Source organism: Lynx rufus, unplaced genomic scaffold (genome assembly GCF_022079265.1).
Source record: "Lynx rufus isolate CCGP_SWC_20201006 ecotype Redwood Valley unplaced genomic scaffold, mLynRuf1.p SCAF_6, whole genome shotgun sequence".
Classification (NCBI taxonomy): domain Eukaryota; kingdom Metazoa; phylum Chordata; class Mammalia; order Carnivora; family Felidae; genus Lynx; species Lynx rufus.
The window spans coordinates 112504088-112524157 of record NW_025814878.1 but is presented as its reverse complement, the minus strand read 5'-3'; the positions used below and the strand labels follow the sequence as shown (position 1 = coordinate 112524157).

Genomic DNA, 20070 nt, shown 5'->3' with positions numbered 1-20070 from the left:
GGCCCTCCCACACTGTGTACAGGGGGAGGCCGGGGCCTGCGGGATCCAAGGGGCTTGGCCTTGAGAAGGGACATTCACAGGACAACTCCTTGTTTCGCATAGAAATCCACCGAACACATGAAGAAGATCCCCACCATCATTTTGTCCATCACGTACAAAGGTGTCAAGTTCATCGATGCCTCCAACAAGGTGTGCTTCTCACAAACACTATTGGCGGGACGGGACCCCTCCCCCCATGCCTCACCCCCCCATAAGCTGGGCGTCATACCTAGGGTGTCCCCAGCCCTGTTTATTCCTCTTCATTGCTACCACCTCGCCCAAGTGCTTGCCACTCGGCTGCCACACATCCTGATCCCAGGACCCTGCCCTTGTGACAGGCGACTGTTGTCTTCCTCAGCATGGGTCCTGTGGGCCTTTTACCTGTTCACGGGCCCTTCACGGTGTGATTCTCTTCATGAGCAAAGGGCTCCCCCGACACCCCACACTTGGAACCCCACCCTCCTGATACCCTCCCTGCCTTGCCCCCGCCTTGGGCTGGAGAGCTGGTGGTCAGATGTGAACATTTTACTCCCTCGGTTACTGTGATCACAGATGGAAACCTCTAAACCTAAGTCAGGCGAGGTTAGACACTGTCCCCACCCCCACCAAACAAATCGGAGAGAGAAGTAGTGGCATATTCGGCTACACCCCGGGCAGGGACGGAGAAAGGTGGGTGACATAAAGGGGCTGAGGTGTGCCTCAGGGGGCCCGAGAATTCCAGACCCTGCTTTCCCCCGGCAGAACGTCATCGCGGAGCATGAGATCCGGAACATTTCCTGTGCAGCCCAGGACCCAGAGGACCTCTGTACCTTTGCCTACATCACCAAGGACCTGCAGACCAGCCACCACTATTGCCATGTTTTCAGCACGGTGGATGTGGTGGGTGGAGTCCCAGCCCTGGGCACGGCCGGAGGGGGCCTGCATCCAGATGGCCTCAGTGCAGTGCTGTCCTGGTGCATGGGTGACACTTAGCAAACGTTTTGGTTCCGAATGAGGCCCCGGGAGCCATCCAGTCCAGTCCCTTTTATACAGTGAGGAGACTGAAGCACACAGAATGAGAGGCGCATCCAGGGTTCCAGTGACCAGGCTTTTCCCACTTCTCCCCAGGTGTTTCTTAGGTCAGCCAAGGTCTCCCCCAGGCTCTTTGTCAACCCACCACCCTATCCTCTATCAGAAGTCTCCCTGAAACGTCCTCTGTCTCCCTCTTGGGGGCAGCAGTGCCCTCCTGACATGGCCGTAGGCTTCCTTCTCCCAGATTCATGCCCAGGCTGGGCTCTGGGGCCCAGGGACAGCAGTGCAGCAGGGACTCCCTCTGCCCGGAGACAAGGCCCCCGGCCCTCTCCTCATCCCCTGTCTTCTGTCCAGATCCCTGCCGTCCTTGGGGAGGGCAAGGTTCTCTGGTTCGCAAGTCTCTGTGGCTTCTGGAACACAGACGGCTAGGCATCCTCAGCCCCGGGACCTCAGTGCTTGCTCCCAGCCCGGCATGAGACTCGGGGCTCTGCCGCTTGCTGGCTGTGCCGTCTTAGAAGTTCCCTCTCCCCGGCTCCTCATCCCAAAAGGGGCTATAATGTGACCGGCTTCATGGGGTTGTCTTGAAGGTTACGCGAGCTCATCTACCCCATACTCATAGTTCCTGGCACTTCCCCTGTAGCTCACATTTTCCACATCCAGTCATTTCTGCCGTAACACAACGTACGTGCTTCTAACAATCAACATGCTACATAAAGTCACACAATAAACACCAGGGAGGATCGAACTGGGGACACAACACTCAGAAACTTTATCAGTGACACACTAGAAAAGATAATAAAAACACCGGCACCGCTTTGTTCATATTAAGTGGTTAAGGCACACATAGGTGTCACAGCAGGATCCTACCTTGAGAAGGACCTGAAGTTGGCCGCCCCCGGCGGCCCATTTGCCAGGGGAAAAGAAGGCAGAGAGCTGGAAAGAGAGACACCCGGATGGAGGGACAGGGTGCAAGGAGGGTGCGGGGCGGCACAGCCAGGTGGTGAGGTGGCAGGCCCCAGGGTCTCCGGGGAAAGCTGAGACGCCGGGTGGAGACGGCGCGGCTGGGCCTGACTGGCGGGCCAGCTGGGTGCGGGCTTGGTCCCCTAGTGTTTACAAAGTCCTGCTTGAGGAAACAAGACGTGTGTGATGCTCAGATTGTTCCCCAGCGTTATCGGTCACTTTGGGACAGATTTGTGTTTTCAAGCCCAATGTTCTGAATTGGCCGAACCCTAACCTGTTCAGGGGTCACCTGCGCTCAGGGCTGTGAGGCCGGGGCAGGGGTTCGAGCAAACGGATGAGGTGGCTCTTCAGTCTCGTGTGCTAAAGTCATGCTCCGTCCCCTCCCAGAATCTGACCTACGAGATCATCCTGACGCTGGGGCAGGCGTTTGAAGTGGCCTACCAGCTGGCCCTGCAGGCCCAAAAGTCCAGGCCGATGGGGGCCTCCGCTGCCGAGACGGTTGAAACAAAGTCTTCCAAACCCGTGCCTAAGCCTCGGGTCGGCGTGAGGAAGTCAGCAGTACGTGGGCCGCGGCCGCCAAGAACCCCCCCTCCCCGGGATTCAAGGGCTTGGGTGGAGGGGGCTCCAGGAGGGTCTTCTCACGCTGCGGCCAGCCGGCCGGCCCCTTGGGGAAGCACCGTTATTTCCTCTCACGGGAGGTGGACAGCTGTCCCCCCGCCACGGGCTTCTGTCCCCTCCCTTGCCAGGCACCACCAGGGCCCAGCCGGTGGCCGGCGTGGGGCTGCAGAGAGCGTGGCCCGCAGCGAGCCCCCAGTAACATCACCCTGTGTCTGTGTCTGCTTTGCTCTGCGCCCCAGGTGCCGCTGCCCCCCGATAGTCGCTGTTGTTACTGTCACACCTGCACCACCCATCGTCCTTCTTACCTACCGCTGCCGTCTGTTAGTCCTGGAGTCAAGGTCTTTACAGCTCCTGCTGTCTGTGTGTCAGTCTTCCCGAAGTGACCGTGAGCTCTCTGAGACACTAGTGACCTCCCCCTCTCTGCCTGCGTGACATTCTTTCCTGAGCTCCCCACCCCCCCCCCGCCATCCCTGTCTGTGCTTTAGCTCTCTGTTTCTCTGTGTGTCCTCTCTCCAGAGGGGTGCTCCAATGGGGCGCCCATTGTGGTCTTGCCCAGGGTGCGCTCTCTGGTCCCACCTGAGGGGCCTGAGGCTTGGAATTTCCCAGCCCCTCGCCCCCCTTCCTGTCACCCTCAACAGATTTGGGGCTTCGAGCCTCATGCTCAGGTCGGGCAAGGCTCCTTTACCTGAGCAGCTCTGAGAAATCCATGGGAGAAGTTGTCCCTGAAGAGGCCTGGAGGTGGCCCTCCCATGATGCTCCAGGGAGGGTGCCGCTTCTGCCACCCTAGCCCCAGGGAGCTTGCTCTTCGAGGAGAACAGGGGCTGCCCCTCGTGTCCCTCATGCTGGCACGACGCCAGCACGGCCCGGGCGGGTAGGAAGGACAGCTGGGCCCTGTTGCCCCCCGGCCAGGTACAGCGCGCCCTCTCTGACCCCTCACCTTTCTTCCTTGGCAGCTGGAACCGCCCGACACGGACCCAGATGCCCAGTCCCATGCCAGTGTCTCCTGGGTTGTGGACCCTAAACCAGACTCTAAGCGGAGCCTCAGCACCAAGTATGAGACCACTATCTTCTAACCGCCCACCCCCTGTCTCCACTAGTCTCACTGTGCCTTGCCATCCGACCTCTGCTCTTCTCAGCTCTCCTTCCGGCTGCCCACCCCCGGTGGGCCCTGCTCTCCTCCCGGGCGGCAGCTCTAGACCCTGCACACTCACAGCTCGTACCCAACACCACCGGACACTGTGAAGTCCCCCCTTGGGCGAGGACAGCTTGGTGGGGGAGGGGGTGAGTTGCCTTTGAGGTGGGCACCAGGAGGGCTCAGGGGGCCCTGTAGCACCCAGGAAGCCTCAGCGGGCAGGCACTGTGAATCCTGAGGGGCGGGCGGTCTTCGAGCAGAGTCCAGACAGCACCCTCTGACTAGGCCGGGCGCTCCGTCCGCCCTCCTCTCCTGTCTTCCGTGCTGAACCACAGCCGGGAGCCGCTGCCGGGAGCGAACTGTCCTTTTGCACCTTTCCTGACACAACCAACCACTGTGACCACCTGGTGCCAGAATCCCCTCGCACTCCGCTCACGGCTGGCCTGCGGCCCTGTCCCTCTCTCCTCTGCCGTAAGGTGCTGGTCTCCCTCCAGTGAGAGCCTGAGCTCGGCGATGTGTCTTGACTATTGTCAGACTGCGTTCTGTGAGGGCCAAGGTCCTCGGGCACAGGCCTGACTCCACAGCATGGAGCTCTGAGCATCTGAACACCCGCGGGCCGGCTTCCCTCGGCAGGTCTCTGGGTCCCGATGAGTCTTCCGCTCCGAGGAACGGGATGGCATATATGTGGTCGGCCCCTCGTGTCTTCACCAGTGAGTCACAAGGCCCGCCCTGGAGTCTAGCTCACCGAGGAGGAAGGCCTTTCTGTAGGACCCGGCAAGAGGGAGGCCTGTGCCCTGCACACACGGTGCACCTTCTTCCCTCACAGAACAGAGCCGCTCAAGGACAGGGGCCTGGACCGAGCCACTCCCATTGTCATCCAGGGGCTGACACTTCTCCACAGTGTGGGGGTCAGAGCTAGTCAGCCGTCACCTGGTCCTTCCCCGTTCGGCCACCCGCAGCCTCTCGACTCCTCCGAGGGGGTAGGCTGTGCGGTCTGTTCAGCAGCAGCGGCTGGGATCCTGGAGCCGAGGCTGTGAAGAAGCCCCGCCTTGTCCGGTGAGGGCAGATCAGCTCAGATGGCAGGAGACGGGAAGGCAGCAGTTCCGGGAGGAAGCAGTGCAAACGTAGGATAGTCCGGTAGAGGAGCCAGGAGGCGACAGCAATTATTTTAGAGCTGAAGCCCCAGTCGATAAACCGGGGTGGGTGCCTGTGCCGGCCTGCCTGTGCTTGTGCCTTCCTGAGCAGACGTGCTGAGCCGGAGGCGGCCGTGGGCCACGGGCGCTCGGAACAGCCACGAGGGCGCTCAGGGGAGGCTGTGAGGGACCTTCTGCTCTGCTTCCATGTTTCCTTTCAGTTTCCTCCACCTTGTGCAGGCCCCTTTGGTTAACCCTCTCCTCCCCCCGTTGTGTTTGCTTCTGCCAAGCTGAGCCACCGAAGGAGCCAACTGTGCCGCGGAAACACAGACGTGGGGAGCACAGGCTCCCGCCGCCACCACCGCCGTGTCACCTGCGCTTTGAGGACCCAGGCCCAGCCTCTGCCTGTAGCAGCTCCTCAGGGCTGCTTGGCCTGGACCTGCCACCACCAGGTCTCACAGAGCGAGCTGCACTCCAGGCCTCGAGCAGATGAGACTGGAACTCCAGAGAGTCAAGAAGTGACTTGTCCAGAAGATGTTTTTTAATAGAAAAAAATTTTCTATAAAATGAATTTTTAAGACTTGGCTCAAACCTCTAGGTTAAACTGCCAATCTTTAGAGAAATGGCCATCAGACCAGAGGACAGGGGACCTGAGATTGGCTAAAAGGCCAGTCTGTCCAGGCTTCTGTCCTCAGGACGGGACCTTGGTGTGGTCCGGTAGGGTGAAGAGAAGGCAATGGCCCATGGGTGAATTGAAAGCAGGCACAAGTGGGCAAAATTGAGTAGGTCTGTTAGAGTCCACTTTTCAAACCCAGCCAAGCTAGTTGCCATTCCTTATGAACTGCACGACTTCTTGTCCCGTCTAGAGCCGGACACAGCCTCAGCAGTGAAAACATAGCCTTAGGGGTACCCGGCAAAAGGAGAGACTTCCAGTCCGTTTCTGGGGTTCCAAATGTGAAGGCCCAGGGGCCAGACGGAGCTGAGCGAGCAGCCCCTGGTGCCACGAAGTCTGAGCCAGCGCCCGGAGCTCTGGGCCGCTCCCCAGCCTCTGACCTGGCGGTGGTCAGAGCACCGGCCCACACGCTCTCTGGCGACCTCAGACTGCCTGAGTTCAGTTGGAGAGAAGCAGCAGCTTTGTTTTGGGCATTAATGGGTAGGTCAGCTAAGACTGCTACCTGCCAATTTGTGATTTGTCTAATCGGGTCTGTGTGATTAGGACTCACTTTGATTCTCTGAATTATTGGTTCGACTGTTGTATTTCAGCTGCTGGATTCTTCCCTGGCTCTAAGTGTGGAGAAGGCTATATTTAGCCTTCTTGGGTGACAGTCAACTTGATTCTCCCCCAGCGTGGCCTTCAGGGCAGGCTGGGGTCCTGGTGCAGCACTGCCACTTAAGCCCTCCTGCTGGCTTGCTTTGCTTTTTAATTTGGAATGTCGCTCTGTGCTCCTCAAGTGGCGAAGGGAATGGGGAGGGGGGTAGGGGGGACAGAGTGTTTCCTGTGAGGCTGAGGCAGGGCCAGGTCAGCTGCTTGCCCAGTACCTTCCAGAGTAGGGAGCGGAGAGGAGCCTTTTCTCCCGCCGGTGATTCAGCAGACCTCACGCTCTGCTGGCGCGGTGCAGGCCGCTCCCAGGACCAACATTCCAGGTTCGGTGGCACTTCTTTCCCAGTGAAGGTGGTGAATTGAAATTCTCTGGTGGTTCTGTGCGGGGAGAGTGCTCTTGGGCACACTCACAACCCCTGCGGTTGGCCAGAAACGGAAAGCCTGGCCCTGTCCTCCTGCTGACTTGCTCTCTGCCTACCACCGCAGGCCCCGCCAGTCCCCTCCTCTCTGGAGCAGAGGCGGGTAACACCCCACTTTCCGGTACTAAACAAGGACCTCAACACCCGGACGCTTGGCTTCACTTCCCACTTCTTCCGAGGCCCGTGAGCTTCCCATCCGCGGCCGCTGTGCGATGTCCCGCCCGCCCCTGCCGGCCTTGAGCCTCTGACAGAGGAAACCCGAGGGCCGTGCTAGTGCCGGCACCCTCGCCTCCGCCCGCGGACGGCCTGGCCTCCCCCAGTGCGCCTCCCGTGCGGGAGGCCCCAAAAGAAAACTGTGTAGACACTACGATGAGCTGCTCAAGCTTTTTGTTTTTAAATTCTCTGTAGGTGTTTCCTCCCCTTGAAGCTGCTATATCCTTATTTATTCAGGGTGTTGTCATGTTGGAAAGCCTTGGCTAGTCTGCTCCGGCGCTGGGTTTCGTTCTGAGATCGGTTTCTTTCTGAATAGTCAAGAAGGGTAGGGACTGGATCTTTCTTTCCTTCTTACTTTTCCTGTGGGGCAGGTACTCTTCCTTCCCTAGAAAGGGATAGTGTAACTTTAAGGACAGGCTTCAAGCGGAAAAGCCCCTGCTTCTGCACTTCTCTGAGTCTCGCTGCGTTTTCTGAGCTGTGCAGGAGCCCTTTCAGGCAGGACTGGAAACGGAGTCAGTACCTGGCACCGGCCTCAGGTTCTCTGCTTGCTTCTTTCCCTCTCGCCGCCGGCTGGCTGCTCTGAGCAGTAGGACCCCCTGACAGGCTCTGCATTTGCAAATGCTCCACATCCCTCTCTGGTCTCTAGCACCGGATTCTAGAGGGAGTCCCTGAGAAGCTTCTGGCTGAGCAGGCAGCAAACATAGTTGCAGTCGTTACAACATTAGAAAGCTAGTCTGACCTCGGTCTGTTTCCGAAATGCCCAGACCTGCAGAATGACTGTCAGATGCAGTTCACAAAAGTGTTGTTGCTAATGGTGTGGCAATGGGACTGAATTGTAATAAAAATGTTATTTAATCTTTGTCTCTGTATTTTGATACTTGAATGAATTCCCCTTTTATTTTACTGTACATATAATTGTTAATCTGATTTTGTCCGAATTACGAACATCTTGTGGTACCAAACATAACCGATCTGTGCAACAACATAGACTGACCTCACTACATGAGAGAGAGTGTAAATATCCCTGGGCTTCCAGCTTTGGTTTTGTTATTTTCATAACTGTACAACTTAGAACAGACTGAATTAATAAAGGAGAAGCAACATGAAACCAGCCTTACTTTTGGGGAGTTTTTGAACTGGAAAGCTTCTTGATTGTTTTCTGGCAGGGCAGCACAGGCCGTCCGCCAGCTGGGGGGGGGGGAGGGGGAGTCAAGCATCCCACTGTGTGGGTGCGGGGATTCCGCTCCGGCTAGCATGCCTCAGCGGGAGGCTGCCAAGGATCACCCGTCGTAGTTGGCCCTGTTGAGCTGCCAGGCCTCGGTGACTCACCTTCCCTCCTTAGAACAGCTTCTCTGAAGCAGGGGCCGCATTCTGGTTATCGCCACAGCTCCTGCGTCCTTGTCTGGGCCTGTCAACCCACAAGCGTTTATTGAATGTCTGTACAAGACCGTGTTGGAGGATCCTGAGCCCTGGACCAGACGTGTCTCCCTCAAGGAACTTAGTTTTAGACAAAAACTAGCTACCGGCCCGAGCCATACTGGATGGTCCCTTGAGCGTCGGAAAGGAGGACTGCTTTCGGAGCTGGGGACAGGGAAGGAGGGGCCAGCACCTGGGTTGGTATTTAAAGGGGAGGGTTTAGAAAGGCACACACTGCACTAATAACCTCTTCGCTGACAGCATCTATATTCCAGACCCCGCTAGCAGCTTTCTAGGCACCCATCTCGTTAGCCCTCACACCTTTCTGAAGCAACCGAGGCTCAGAAAGATGACAGTACTTCCCAGGGCCAGCTGGAGAGGACCTCAGGACCATCTAGTCCAGTAGCTTCAGGCGTCCTCGGAGCCCCTGGTCCCACGCCTGCTTGCACCCAAGCCGCCTAGCAAAGAGTTTCTGTGAAATACTCCATTTGTCAAAAGGCTTTAAAAGAGACAATCACAGGGATGCCGGAGTGGATCAGTCGGTTAAGCATCCGACTTCGGCTCAGGTCATGAACTCACGCTTTGTGAGTTTGAGCCCAGAGTGGGGCTCTGTACTGACAGCTCAGAGCCTGGAGCCTGCTTCAGATTCCGTCTCTCCCTCTCTCTGTCCCTCCCCGACTCGCGCACACTCTCTCAAGAATAAACAAACATGTGGGGCACCTGGGTGGCGCAGTCGGTTAAGCATCCGACTTCAGCCAGGTCACCATCTCGCGGTCCGTGAGTTCAAGCCCCGCGTCAGGCTCTGGGCTGATGGCTCGGAGCCTGGAGCCTGTTTCCGATTCTGTGTCTCCCTTTCTCTCTGCCCCTCCGCCGTTCATGCTCTGTCTCTCTCTGTCCCAAAATAAATAAAAAACGTTGAAAAAAATTAAAAAAAAAAAAAGAATAAACAAACATGAAATAAATAAAAAATTAAATAGACAATCGCTGATTTAATCCAACACCCAATTATATTTATGAAGCAAACAAGACCCCAGAACAGGGAAATCCTTTTCCTAGCTAGCCAGCTAACAGAGGAGGGACCAAATCCCAGCTTCTTCCAATTAGAGCTTTTTAGGCCAGATCACATTGACTTTGGGAAGCAGACTGAGGTCCAGTTGTGGAGAGCCTCACTTAGCAGCTAGGAGGTTCATCCTCACACCCCTGTGCTCTGTGGCTCTGGCACTCTTTCCTAGGCAGAAAAAAACCTTACAGCCAGGAGAGAAAGGCCATAATTAGTATCACTGTTGCTCTGGAACAGGGTGTCGGGACATAGTGCCACTGTCATAATCCCTTTTGGCATCACTTGGAAGCCTTACGTATGGGACTCTTAGGCTGCATGACCCCAGCGCTGCAGCGCTGATCATGCCTCGGTAGCCGGATGGGCGGGGAGACATTCCTGTCGGGCACCTGAGCCTGCCATTCTGAGCCACAGGCAGGGCTGAGGCCTGGCCAAATGAGGGAAAGACTAGGAGGAGGAGCCGGTTGGGGCAGCTTCGCAAATGGAAGGATGGAACACACTCACCAGGAGTGAATCTGCCTGCCCCATCCTGCCTGGCCATCTCCGTCCTCATCCCCACGACTCCCTCTAGGACGTGCTCTGGGGGCAGGGAGCTGTCAGGAGTCCAGCATTGCTGTCTGCTGCTGAACGAGGTAGACCCTCTTCGTGCACTCCCTTCTCCCCCATGACACTTTCCGGCATCCTCACCAGCCACCCCCACCCCACCCCCACCCTGGATTCTCTGCGGTCAGGAACCCAGGCAGCTGGCGCGTTACTCCTGTGGCCAAGGTGGCTAACCCTTCAGGCAGTGGGCAGGCTCCTGGGGAGGCAGAGCTTGGCAAGCTGGAGCCCTTTCCAGAGCAGCTCAAAATGCCCTCTCCGCCCTGGCCACCTCTGGCTTCCTACAACTACAGGGTACCAGGGCCCACCTGCCTCCCAGCACACAGGGACAAGCACACCTTTCTGGATGTCCTGCAACTCAAACTGTGGGGCCCACACAGCACTGCTTGTCACCAGCTGACACCCATGAAGCACAGAGTTTAAAGTGGCCATTGCCGCTACAACTCTGTGACTGCTTCCTTCAGGATTCCGCTATCAGGAACACAGTTTTAAACAAATTTTTATCAAATAAAAGAATTTCCCCAACACCACAAAATATTCATTACCCAGTAATGGGCCTGGGACAACTGGGTAGCCACGGGGGTGGCGGCGACAGCACAGGGAAATTCCGATTCCTACTCACACCAAAATAAATTCCAGATGGCTCACATATTTAAACGTAGAAAAAATAAATTCCAACAAAACTAGAAGAATATGGGGAGACTTTTATTTTCATAATCTTGGTTTGAGAAAGCTCTTCCCAAGCATGCTACAAAACTCTGAATCCATTTTTTAAAAGATTAATATATTCAACTACATAAAAGTCAAACATTCCTGCAAAGCCAAATGCACCATTTAAAAAAAAAAAAAGCAACTGAAAATAATGTTTGCATCACACATAACAAAGGACAAAACTTAACAGCTACCAAAATAAACTGGAACTTCTGCTTCCAGGAAGATCAAGTAGACCTACTCTTCCCTATTCTTGCTAAGCGCAAATAAAACCCCTGGCAGAAACAGCACCGGCACAGACAAAGCCCAGACCAAAGTCTGCTCTCTGTAGCCAAAGGACCAGAACGGAGGCAGCCTGGCAAGACAGAAAACTGGTAAGACACGGCTTTGCTCCATTCTGCCACTGCAGAAAAACAGCAGCGGCCAGCAAAGGCCAAGGGGACTTAGACCTCCCCCCTCACCAGGCAAACACGGTGCCCCCCAACTCCCACTGGGGTGGTATCGAAGGAGACCTAGTGGAAACTCACCAATGCCTGGCAGTAACGAAGCTGCTCCCGAAAAATAAAATAACCAAAATCAAAATCTCCATGGATGGACTCAACAGCAGGATGGATGGGAAAGAGGCAGAATCCAGACTGGAAGGAAAACGAATAGAGCCTCAGGGACCCAGGAACCCTAACGTAAGATCAAACATTTGTGTCAGCAGAGTCCCAGAAGGAGAGGGGAAAGGGTTGGAAAAGTACTCGAGGAAATAATGGCCGAAAACTTCCCAAATTTGGCAAGAGACATAAACCCACAGATTCAAGAAGCTGAGCGTACCCCAAACCAGATGGACCAAAAGAAATCCATCACATATCATATCCAAGGTACATCATAATTAAATTTCTGAAAACGAAAGACAAAAATTTCTGACAGCAGCAAGAGATGAACCTTGCCTACAGGGCACACATAATGTGAATGACGGTGGATTTCTCAGTAGAGCAGTGGAGACCAGAAGGAAGTAACATATTTTTCAGGTGCTGTAAGAAAAAAAGAGCCAGGCCCCATAGTCTGCAAAAATCCCCTCTAGGGATGAAGAGAAGTCAAGACATCCTCAGATGAAGGAAAAGAAGGGACTCAGCTGCAGACCTATCCTCAAAGAGTGATAAAAAGGTTGTCTAAACAGAGGGGAGATAATATAAGAAGGAGCCTTGGAACACCAGAAAGGATGAACAAACATTGAACAAAAATATGGGTAAACTCCATAGACTTTCCTTCTCCCCTTCAGCTTTCTAATGTGTTTGATAGTTGAGGCAAAAATCATAACACAGTCTAATGTGTTTCTAAATATTTGTAAAGGGAATGTTTGAAACAATTATCTTTTTTTTTAAGGGGAAGGGGCAGAGGGAAGGGGGGTGGAGAGAGAGAGAGAATGAGAGAGAGAGGGAGAGAGAGAGGGAGGGAGAGAGGGAGGGAGGGAGAGAGGATCTTAAGCAGGCTCCATGCCCAGTGCAGAGCCTGATGCAGGGCTCAGTCCCACGACCCTGAGATCATGACAAGCCAAAATCGAGTCATATGCTCAACCAACTGAGCCACCCAGGTGCTCCAAAACAATTATCATTTAAATGGGGAGGGTAAATAGATGAAAATGGAGGTAAGGTTTCTATTCTTTGTTCGAACTGGTAGATGACATCACCAGTAGACTGGCAAGCTATACATACATATAATTCCTAGGGAAGACACTAAAAAAGTTATGCAAAGAGATAAACTCAAAAACACTATGGATAAAATAAAAATGGAGTGTAACTTTTTTTTCAAGTAACTCAAAGGGAGACAGAAAAAAGAGGATGAAAACAGAATAACTAGAAAACAAAATATGGTACACTTAAGCACTAACATATCATAATTACACTAAATTAAATGGTCTAAAAACACCAACTAAAAGAGATTGGCAGAGCAGATTAAAAACATGAACTATACGCTGTCAAGGAAACACACCCCAAATAATATAAACAGACTGAGCGCAAAAGGATAGAAAAAGATATACAGTGTAAACATCAATCAAAGGAAAGCAGGAGTGGCTACATTAGTATCTCATAAAGTAGACTTCAGAGCAAAGACAATTACAAGAAAGAGGGGGCATTATATAATAATAAAGGGTCAGTGCACCAAAAAGACACATCAATCAATGTGTATATGCCAAACAACAGAATTGCAAAATATGTGCAGCAAAAACTGACTGAATTGAAAAGGGAAAGAGACAAATCCACAAATGCTATGAAGTGTGTCCCTCCCAAATTCCTATGTTGAAGCCCTAACACCCCAGTGTGACTGTATTTGGAGATAGGGCTTTTAGGAGGTGATTAAAGTTAAATGAGCTTATAAGGCTAAGGTCCTAAATCAATTGGATTGCTAGCCTTATAAGCACAGGGAGGGAAGGAGAGATCTCTCCAGACACAGGTGCAGAGGAAAGGCCATGTGAGGTATACATAGCAAGAAGGCAGCCATCTATAAGCCAGGAAGAGAGTCCTCACCAGAAACTGACCCTGTTGGTCCTTGATCTGGGACTTTCCAGCCTCCAAATATGTGAGAAATGAATTTTTGCTGTTTAAACCACCCAGTCTGTGGTGTTTTATATGGCAGCCTGAGAAGCCTAATATAATAAATATAGTTGGAGACTTTAATTCAATTGGAGACTATCAACTTATAGAATGAATAGAGAGAAAATCATTAAGGATAGATTAGAACTCAACACCACCATCAACCAACAGGATCTCATTGACATTTATAGAACAATCTGGCCAACAACTACAGAATACATATTCTTTTCAAGTGTGCATGGAACATATACCAAGATAAACCAATCCTGGGCCATAAAACAAACCTCAACAAACTTGAAAGAATTAAAATCATATACAGTGTGTTCTTGAATCACAACAGAATCAAAGTAAAAATCAGTAACATGAAGATAACAGGAAATCCTCTAAACACTTGGAATAAATACACTTCTAAGTAACCCATGAGTCAAAGAGAAAGTCTCAAGGGAAATCAAAATACACACTAAACTGAATGAGAATTAAAATACATCATTTCAAAATTTGTAGGATAAGGTAAAGTAGTGCCAAGAGGAAAATTCACAGCACCAAATGCATGTACTGGAAAAGAGGAAAAGTCTTAAATCAATATTCTAACTACCTTCAAGAGCCTCAAAAAAAGAAGAGCAAAATAAAGCCAAAGCAAGGAGAAGGAAAGAAAGAATAAAGATAAAAACAGAAATCAATGAAAATGAATGCAGAAATTGGGAAAGTATCAATGAAACAGAGCTTGTTTTACGAAATAACCAATAAAATTGACAAACCTGTAGCCAAACTGACAAAAAAGGAAGACCGAGATTACCAATATCAGGAATGAAACAATGGCTATCACTACAGGCCCTGTCGACATCAAAAGGATAAAAAAAGAATACTATGCACAACCCTACACATATAACTTTGGCAACTTAGACAAAATAGACCTATTACTCAAAAAACACTCACAACTCACCCAGGGTGAAACAGATAATTCAAATAGCATTATAAATATTGAATCCATAATTTAAAAAAGTCTCCAAGACTAGATGAATTCACTGGAGGATTCTACCAAATGTTTAAAGAGGAATTAACACCAATACTACACAATTTGTTCCAGAAAACAGAAGAGGAGGAACACTTCCTTTCTATGAACTAGTATTACTCTGATTCCAAAACCAAAGTACAAGAAGACAAAAACAAAAACAAAAACAAAAAAACCACTATGAACTAATACCCCTCATGAATATAGGCACAAAAAATCAGTAACAAAATATTAGCAAATACAATTCAGATATGTAGAAAAAGAATTATACACCATGACCAACTGAAATTAATTCCAAGGACAGGAGGCTGGTCAATATTTGAAGATCAGTCGATGTAATCCAATATATTAACAATCGAAAGAAAGAAATCCCATAGTATCTATTGATGCAGGAAAAAAAAACTGACAAAATTCAAATCCCATTCATGTTTAAAAACTCTCAGCGGGCGCCTGGGTGGCGCAGTCGGTTAAGCGTCCAACTTCAGCCAGGTCACGATCTCGCTGTCCGTGAGTTCGAGCCCCGCGTCAGGCTCTGGGCTGATGGCTCAGAGCCTGGAGCCTGTTTCCGATTCTGTGTCTCCCTCTCTCTCTGCCCCTCCCCCGTTCATGCTCTGTCTCTCTCTGTCCCAAAAATAAATAAACGTTGAAAAAAAAAAAAATTTAAAAACTCTCAGAAAAAAATGGAAATAGAGGGTGAACAATAGTTCCCTAAAGATGTCCACATCTTAATCCACATAACCTGTGAATATGTTACCTTACGTGGCAAACGATAATTCACACATCTGATTAAATCAAGAATCTTGAGATGGGGAGATTACCCTGGATTATGGGCCCTAAATCCAATCACAAGTATCCTTATAAAAGAGAGGAAGAGGTGGGAATGCAAGCTGGTGCAGCCACTCTGGAAAACAGTATGGAGGTTCCTCAAAAAACTAAAAATAGAACTACCCTACGGCCCAGCAATTGCACTACTAGGTATTTTTATCCACAGGATACAGGTGTGCTGTTTCGAAGGGACACATGCACTCCCATGTTTATAGCAGCACTATCAATAATAGCCAAAGTATGGAAAGAGCCCAAGTGTCCATTGATGGATGGATGGATAAAGAAGATGTGGTGTGTATATATGTATACGTATATATATACATATATACACACAATGGATTATTACTCAGCAATCAAAAAGAATGAAATCTTGCCATTTGCAATTACGTGGATGGAACTGGAGGGTATTTTGCTAAGTGAAATTAGTCAGAGAAAGACAAAAATCATATGACTTCACTCATATGAGGACTTTAAGAGACAAAACAGATGAACATAAGGGAAGGGAAACAAAAATAATATAAAAACAGGGAGGGGGACAAAACAGAAGAGACTCATAAATATGGAGAACAAATTGAGGGTTACTGGAGGGGTTGTGGCAGGGGGCATGGGCTAAGTGGGTAAGGGGCACTAAGGAATCTACTCCTGAAATCAGTGTTGCACTATATGCTAATTAATTTGGATGTAAATTTTAAAAAATAAAAAATAAAATTAAAAAATAAACTAAACTATTAAAAAATAAACTAAAAAAAAGAGAGAGAGAGAGGAAAAGGGAGCTTAGATACACACAGAAGAGGACCATGTAACCTCCATGTGACCAGGGAGGCAGAGATTTGAGTAATGCAGCCACAAGTCAAGGAATGCCAGCAGCCACTAGATGTTGGAAGAGGCAAGGAACAGATTCTCCCTAGAGTCTCCAGAAGGAGTACAGCCTTGACCACTCTTTGATTTCAGCCCAAACTGACTGATTTCTGACTTTCAGAACTGAGAGAGTATATTTCTGGTTTTGTTAAGCCACTCAGTTTGTGGTAATTTTTTACAGCAGTCATAGGAAACTAATTCGTCCCTAGAGCCTCATGCAGCTCTGCCTACACCTTAATTTTAGCCCATAAGACCCACTGTGGACTTCTTACATCCAGAACTGTAGATAATAAATTTGGCTTGTCTCAAGGCACTAAATTTGTGGCACTTAAAACAGACAGAGACTTCTTCAACTTGATTAAGAACATTTACAAAAACCTACAACCAACATTATATTTAATAGTGAAAAACTGAATGTTTTCCCCTTAAAACTAGGAACAAGGAAAGGATTTCACTATTACCAGTCTTAAAATTCTAGGAGTTCAAACCAGTGCAATAAGGCAAGTAAAGGAAATAATAGGCATTTATATTAGAAAAGAAATAAAACTGGCCCTATTTGCAGAATACATGACTATCCTTGTAGAAAATTCCAAGGAATCTACAAGAAAATTAATAAGTGAGTTTAGCAAGATCATAGGATACAAAATAAATGTGCAAAAGTTAATTCTATTTCTAGAAATGCACATGTGGACACAAAAGTAAAACACCGGTTAAATCACTCAAAAAAAATTCTTAGGTGTAAATCTAACATGTTCAGGACTTATATAAAAACTACACAGTCCTAGGGCACCTGGATGTCTCAATCAGAAGAGCATGTGACTCTTGATCTCAGGGTTGTGAATTCGAGGCCTAGGTTGGGTATAGATATTACTAAAAAATGAAATTAAAAAAAAAAAAAACAAAGACAACTACACAGTCCTGATGAAAGAATAACTGGAGGGATATACCATATTCATGGACTGGAACATTCAACTTAGTAAAGGTATCAATCCTCCCAAAATTGATACACAGGTTTAAACATAATATCTATCAAAATTCCAGCAAGTTTTTTTTTTGTAGATACAGACAAGATTAGTCTACAAAAATGCAAAGAAACTAGAATATCTTAAAAAAAAAAAACAAAAACAACTTTGAGGGGCCCCTGGGTGGCTCAGTTGGTTAAGCATCTGACTTCGGCTCAGGTTATGATCTTATGTTCATGGGTTCGAGCCTTGCATTAGGCTGTGTGTGGACAGCCTAGAGTCTGCTTCAGATTCTATGTCTCCCTCTCTCTCTGTCTCCCCCCCCAAATAAAATCATTAAAAAAAATTTTTTAACTTCGAAAAAGAAGAATAAAGTGGGAAGAATCAGTCTACCCAATTTCAAGACTTATTATATAGCTAGAGTAATCGATACTGTGTTGTATGGAAGAGAGACAGACACATAGATCAGTGGAATAGAATAGAAACCCAGAAAGAGACACAGACAAATATGCCCAACTTATTAGGTGCAAAAACAGTTCACCAGAGGAAAGACAGCCTTTTCAACAAATGATACTGGAGCAACTGGACATCCATAGGCAAGAAAAAAAAAGTTCCTGAACCTAAGTCTCACACCTTATACAAAATTAACTCTAAATGGGTCATAGACTTAAATGTAAAACACAAAACTTTTAGCAAAAAACACAGGAGAAAATCTTTGGGATCTAGGGCTAAGCAAAGAGTTCCTAGATTTGATGGCCAAAGCACAATCCATAAAAAGAAAGCCTGATAAATTACACTTCATCAAAATTAAAACTTTTGTGCATCAAAGGACATTATCAAGAAAGTGAAAAGACAACCCACAGAATGGTAAAAGATATTTTCAAGTCATATCTGACACATCAGATCTGATTTGATCTAGTATCCAAAATATGTAAGAACTCTTACACTCAACAGCAAACAACCTAATTCACAAATGGGCAAAGGACTAAAATAAACACTTTCCCAGAGAAGATCTACAAGTGCCCAAGAAACACATGAAAAAGATGCTCAACATCACTAGTTATCAGGGAAATGTGAATCAAAACACAGTAAGATTTCACTTCACACCCACCAAGATTTCTGTAATTAAAAGAAAAAAAATCACTGTTAGTGGAAATGTGGAGACACTAAACCCTCACACACTGCTGGTGGGAAGGTAAACATGATGCAAACTACTGTAGAAAACATTTTAGTAGTTTCTCAATAAACACAGAATTACTGCCTGACCCACAAATTCCACTTCTGGATATAATATACTCTAAAGCATTGAAAATAAGTGTTCCAGGGGAGCCTGGTGGCTCAGTTGGTTAAGCATCTGACTTCGGCTCAGGTGATGATCTCGCGGTTTGTGAGTTTGAGCCCCACGTTGGGCTCTGCGCTGACAGCTCAGAGCCTAGAGCCTGCTTCAAATTCTGTGTCTCCCTTTCTCTCTGCCCCTCTCCCCATTCATGCTGTGTCTCTGTCTCTGTCTCTGTGTCTGTCTCTCCCTCTCCTTCAAAAATAAACAAAAAAGAAAAAAGAAAAAAAGAAGTGTTCCAACAAAAACTTACACCAAACACAAATATTCACAGGAGCACTATTCACAAAAGCCAAAAGGTGAAAACCAACCAAATGTCCATCAAGTGATGAGTGGATAAATAAATTTTAGTATATCCATATCATGGAATATTAGTCATAAAAAGGAATGAAGTGCTGATACATGCCACGACATGATACAATTTAAACCTTCTATTAAGTGAAAGAAGCCAGTCACAAAAGACCTCATATTCTGATTCCATTTATCTAGAGGCAAAAAATTCATTGAAACAAGCAGAATAGTGGATGCCAGTGGCTAGGGGGAGGGGAGAAGAGACAGTGCGAACTCCGGGTGCCTGGCTGGCTCAGTCCATGGAGCATGCAACTCTTGATCTCTGGGTTGTGAGTGTGAGCCCCATGTTGGGTGGAGAAATTACTTAAAAATAAAATCTTTTTTAATTTTTTTAATGTTTATTTATTTTTGAGAGAAAGAGATTGCAAGTGGGGGGAGGGGCAGAGAGAGAGGGAGACACAGAATCCGAAGCAGGCTCCAGGTTCTGAGCTGTCAGCACAGAGCCCAATGTGGGGCTCAAACTCACAAACTGTGAGATCATGACCTGAGCCGAAGTTGGACACTTAACCGAATGAGCCACCCAGGCGCCCCAAAAATAAAATATTAAACGAACAAAAGAGCAAGCTTCTTGAGTGTGATTTCCTTCTGAGATGATGAAAATGCTCTGAAATTAGACAGTGGTGATAGTTATACAATACTGTGAATGTACTAAATGCACTAATGGTAAATTTTGTGTATTTTTCCACAACGTTGAGTATATAGCCCTGAAACCATTGGCAGGACAGAATCTTTCATTATTTGGGTCGGGATCCCTTTCTCCTCTATGTGGAAGCACAGGAAAATCAACTCAAAATTTCTAAGAAATCGATCATTCCAAATTTTAATTATGAAGTATAAAGCAAGGTTCTATTGTCGGCTTAGTGTCTGCATCCACCGACCAGACCTTCTCACGGGTGTCCCTTCAGAACACTTCTGCCTCTAAGATAATGAGGCTTCCAAAATGTGGATTTTTAAGAAATTCAAATTAATCCTTGCAAATCAGAGAAATTCATCTAGGCAAGTTTCACTGTTTATTAAACATACCCTTTTGCGGGGCTTCCCCATCCTGAGGATGTCTATCCAGGCCCTCCAGCGCTTCTGGTCACGGCTGCACTGTTGCCCCAGCTGTGTCACCCATCTAGGCTCTCTGTCTAAAAAGGAAGTCAATGAGGAAGAAGCCCTGGGTTAACGGAGCGCAAATCCCCCTTCTGTTGTTGGTCCTAGATTCCATGTGTTGTCGGCAGCTCACTCCGTTCCTGAAACGTTCTCACCCTTTCTCTTCACATTACCTGGAGAGCACATAAGTGAATTTTCATTTTCTCTTCTCCATTATTTTATTTTATTTTATATATTTTTTAACATGTATTCATTTTTGAAAGACAGAGAGAGACAGAGCACAAACAGGAGAGGGCTAGAGAGAGAAGGAGACACAATCTGAAGCAGGCTCCAGGCTCCGAGCTGTCAGCACAGAGCCCGACGCAGGGCTCGAACTCACGGACCCTGAGATCATGACCTGAGCCAAAGTTGGACACTCTACT

General features: G+C 48.5%; 1 protein-coding gene across 5 annotated transcripts in view; it reads left to right on the top strand.

Annotated features, from left to right (window-relative positions):
* ANKS1A (ankyrin repeat and sterile alpha motif domain containing 1A) overlaps positions 1-7954 on the top strand; it is a 181054-nt gene extending 173100 nt beyond the window's left edge. For 2 of the 5 annotated variants that reach the window (XM_047101255.1, XM_047101256.1), the window contains 5 exons: positions 103-189; positions 781-918; positions 2398-2568; positions 3582-3679; positions 4394-5177. In XM_047101255.1, coding sequence (XP_046957211.1) covers positions 103-189; positions 781-918; positions 2398-2568; positions 3582-3679; positions 4394-4679 — 780 coding nt within the window. In that variant the 3' untranslated portion in view covers positions 4680-5177. The other 3 variants (XM_047101257.1, XM_047101259.1, XM_047101258.1) reach the window with 3 other exon arrangements.
* The last annotated feature ends 12116 nt before the right edge of the window (positions 7955-20070 follow it).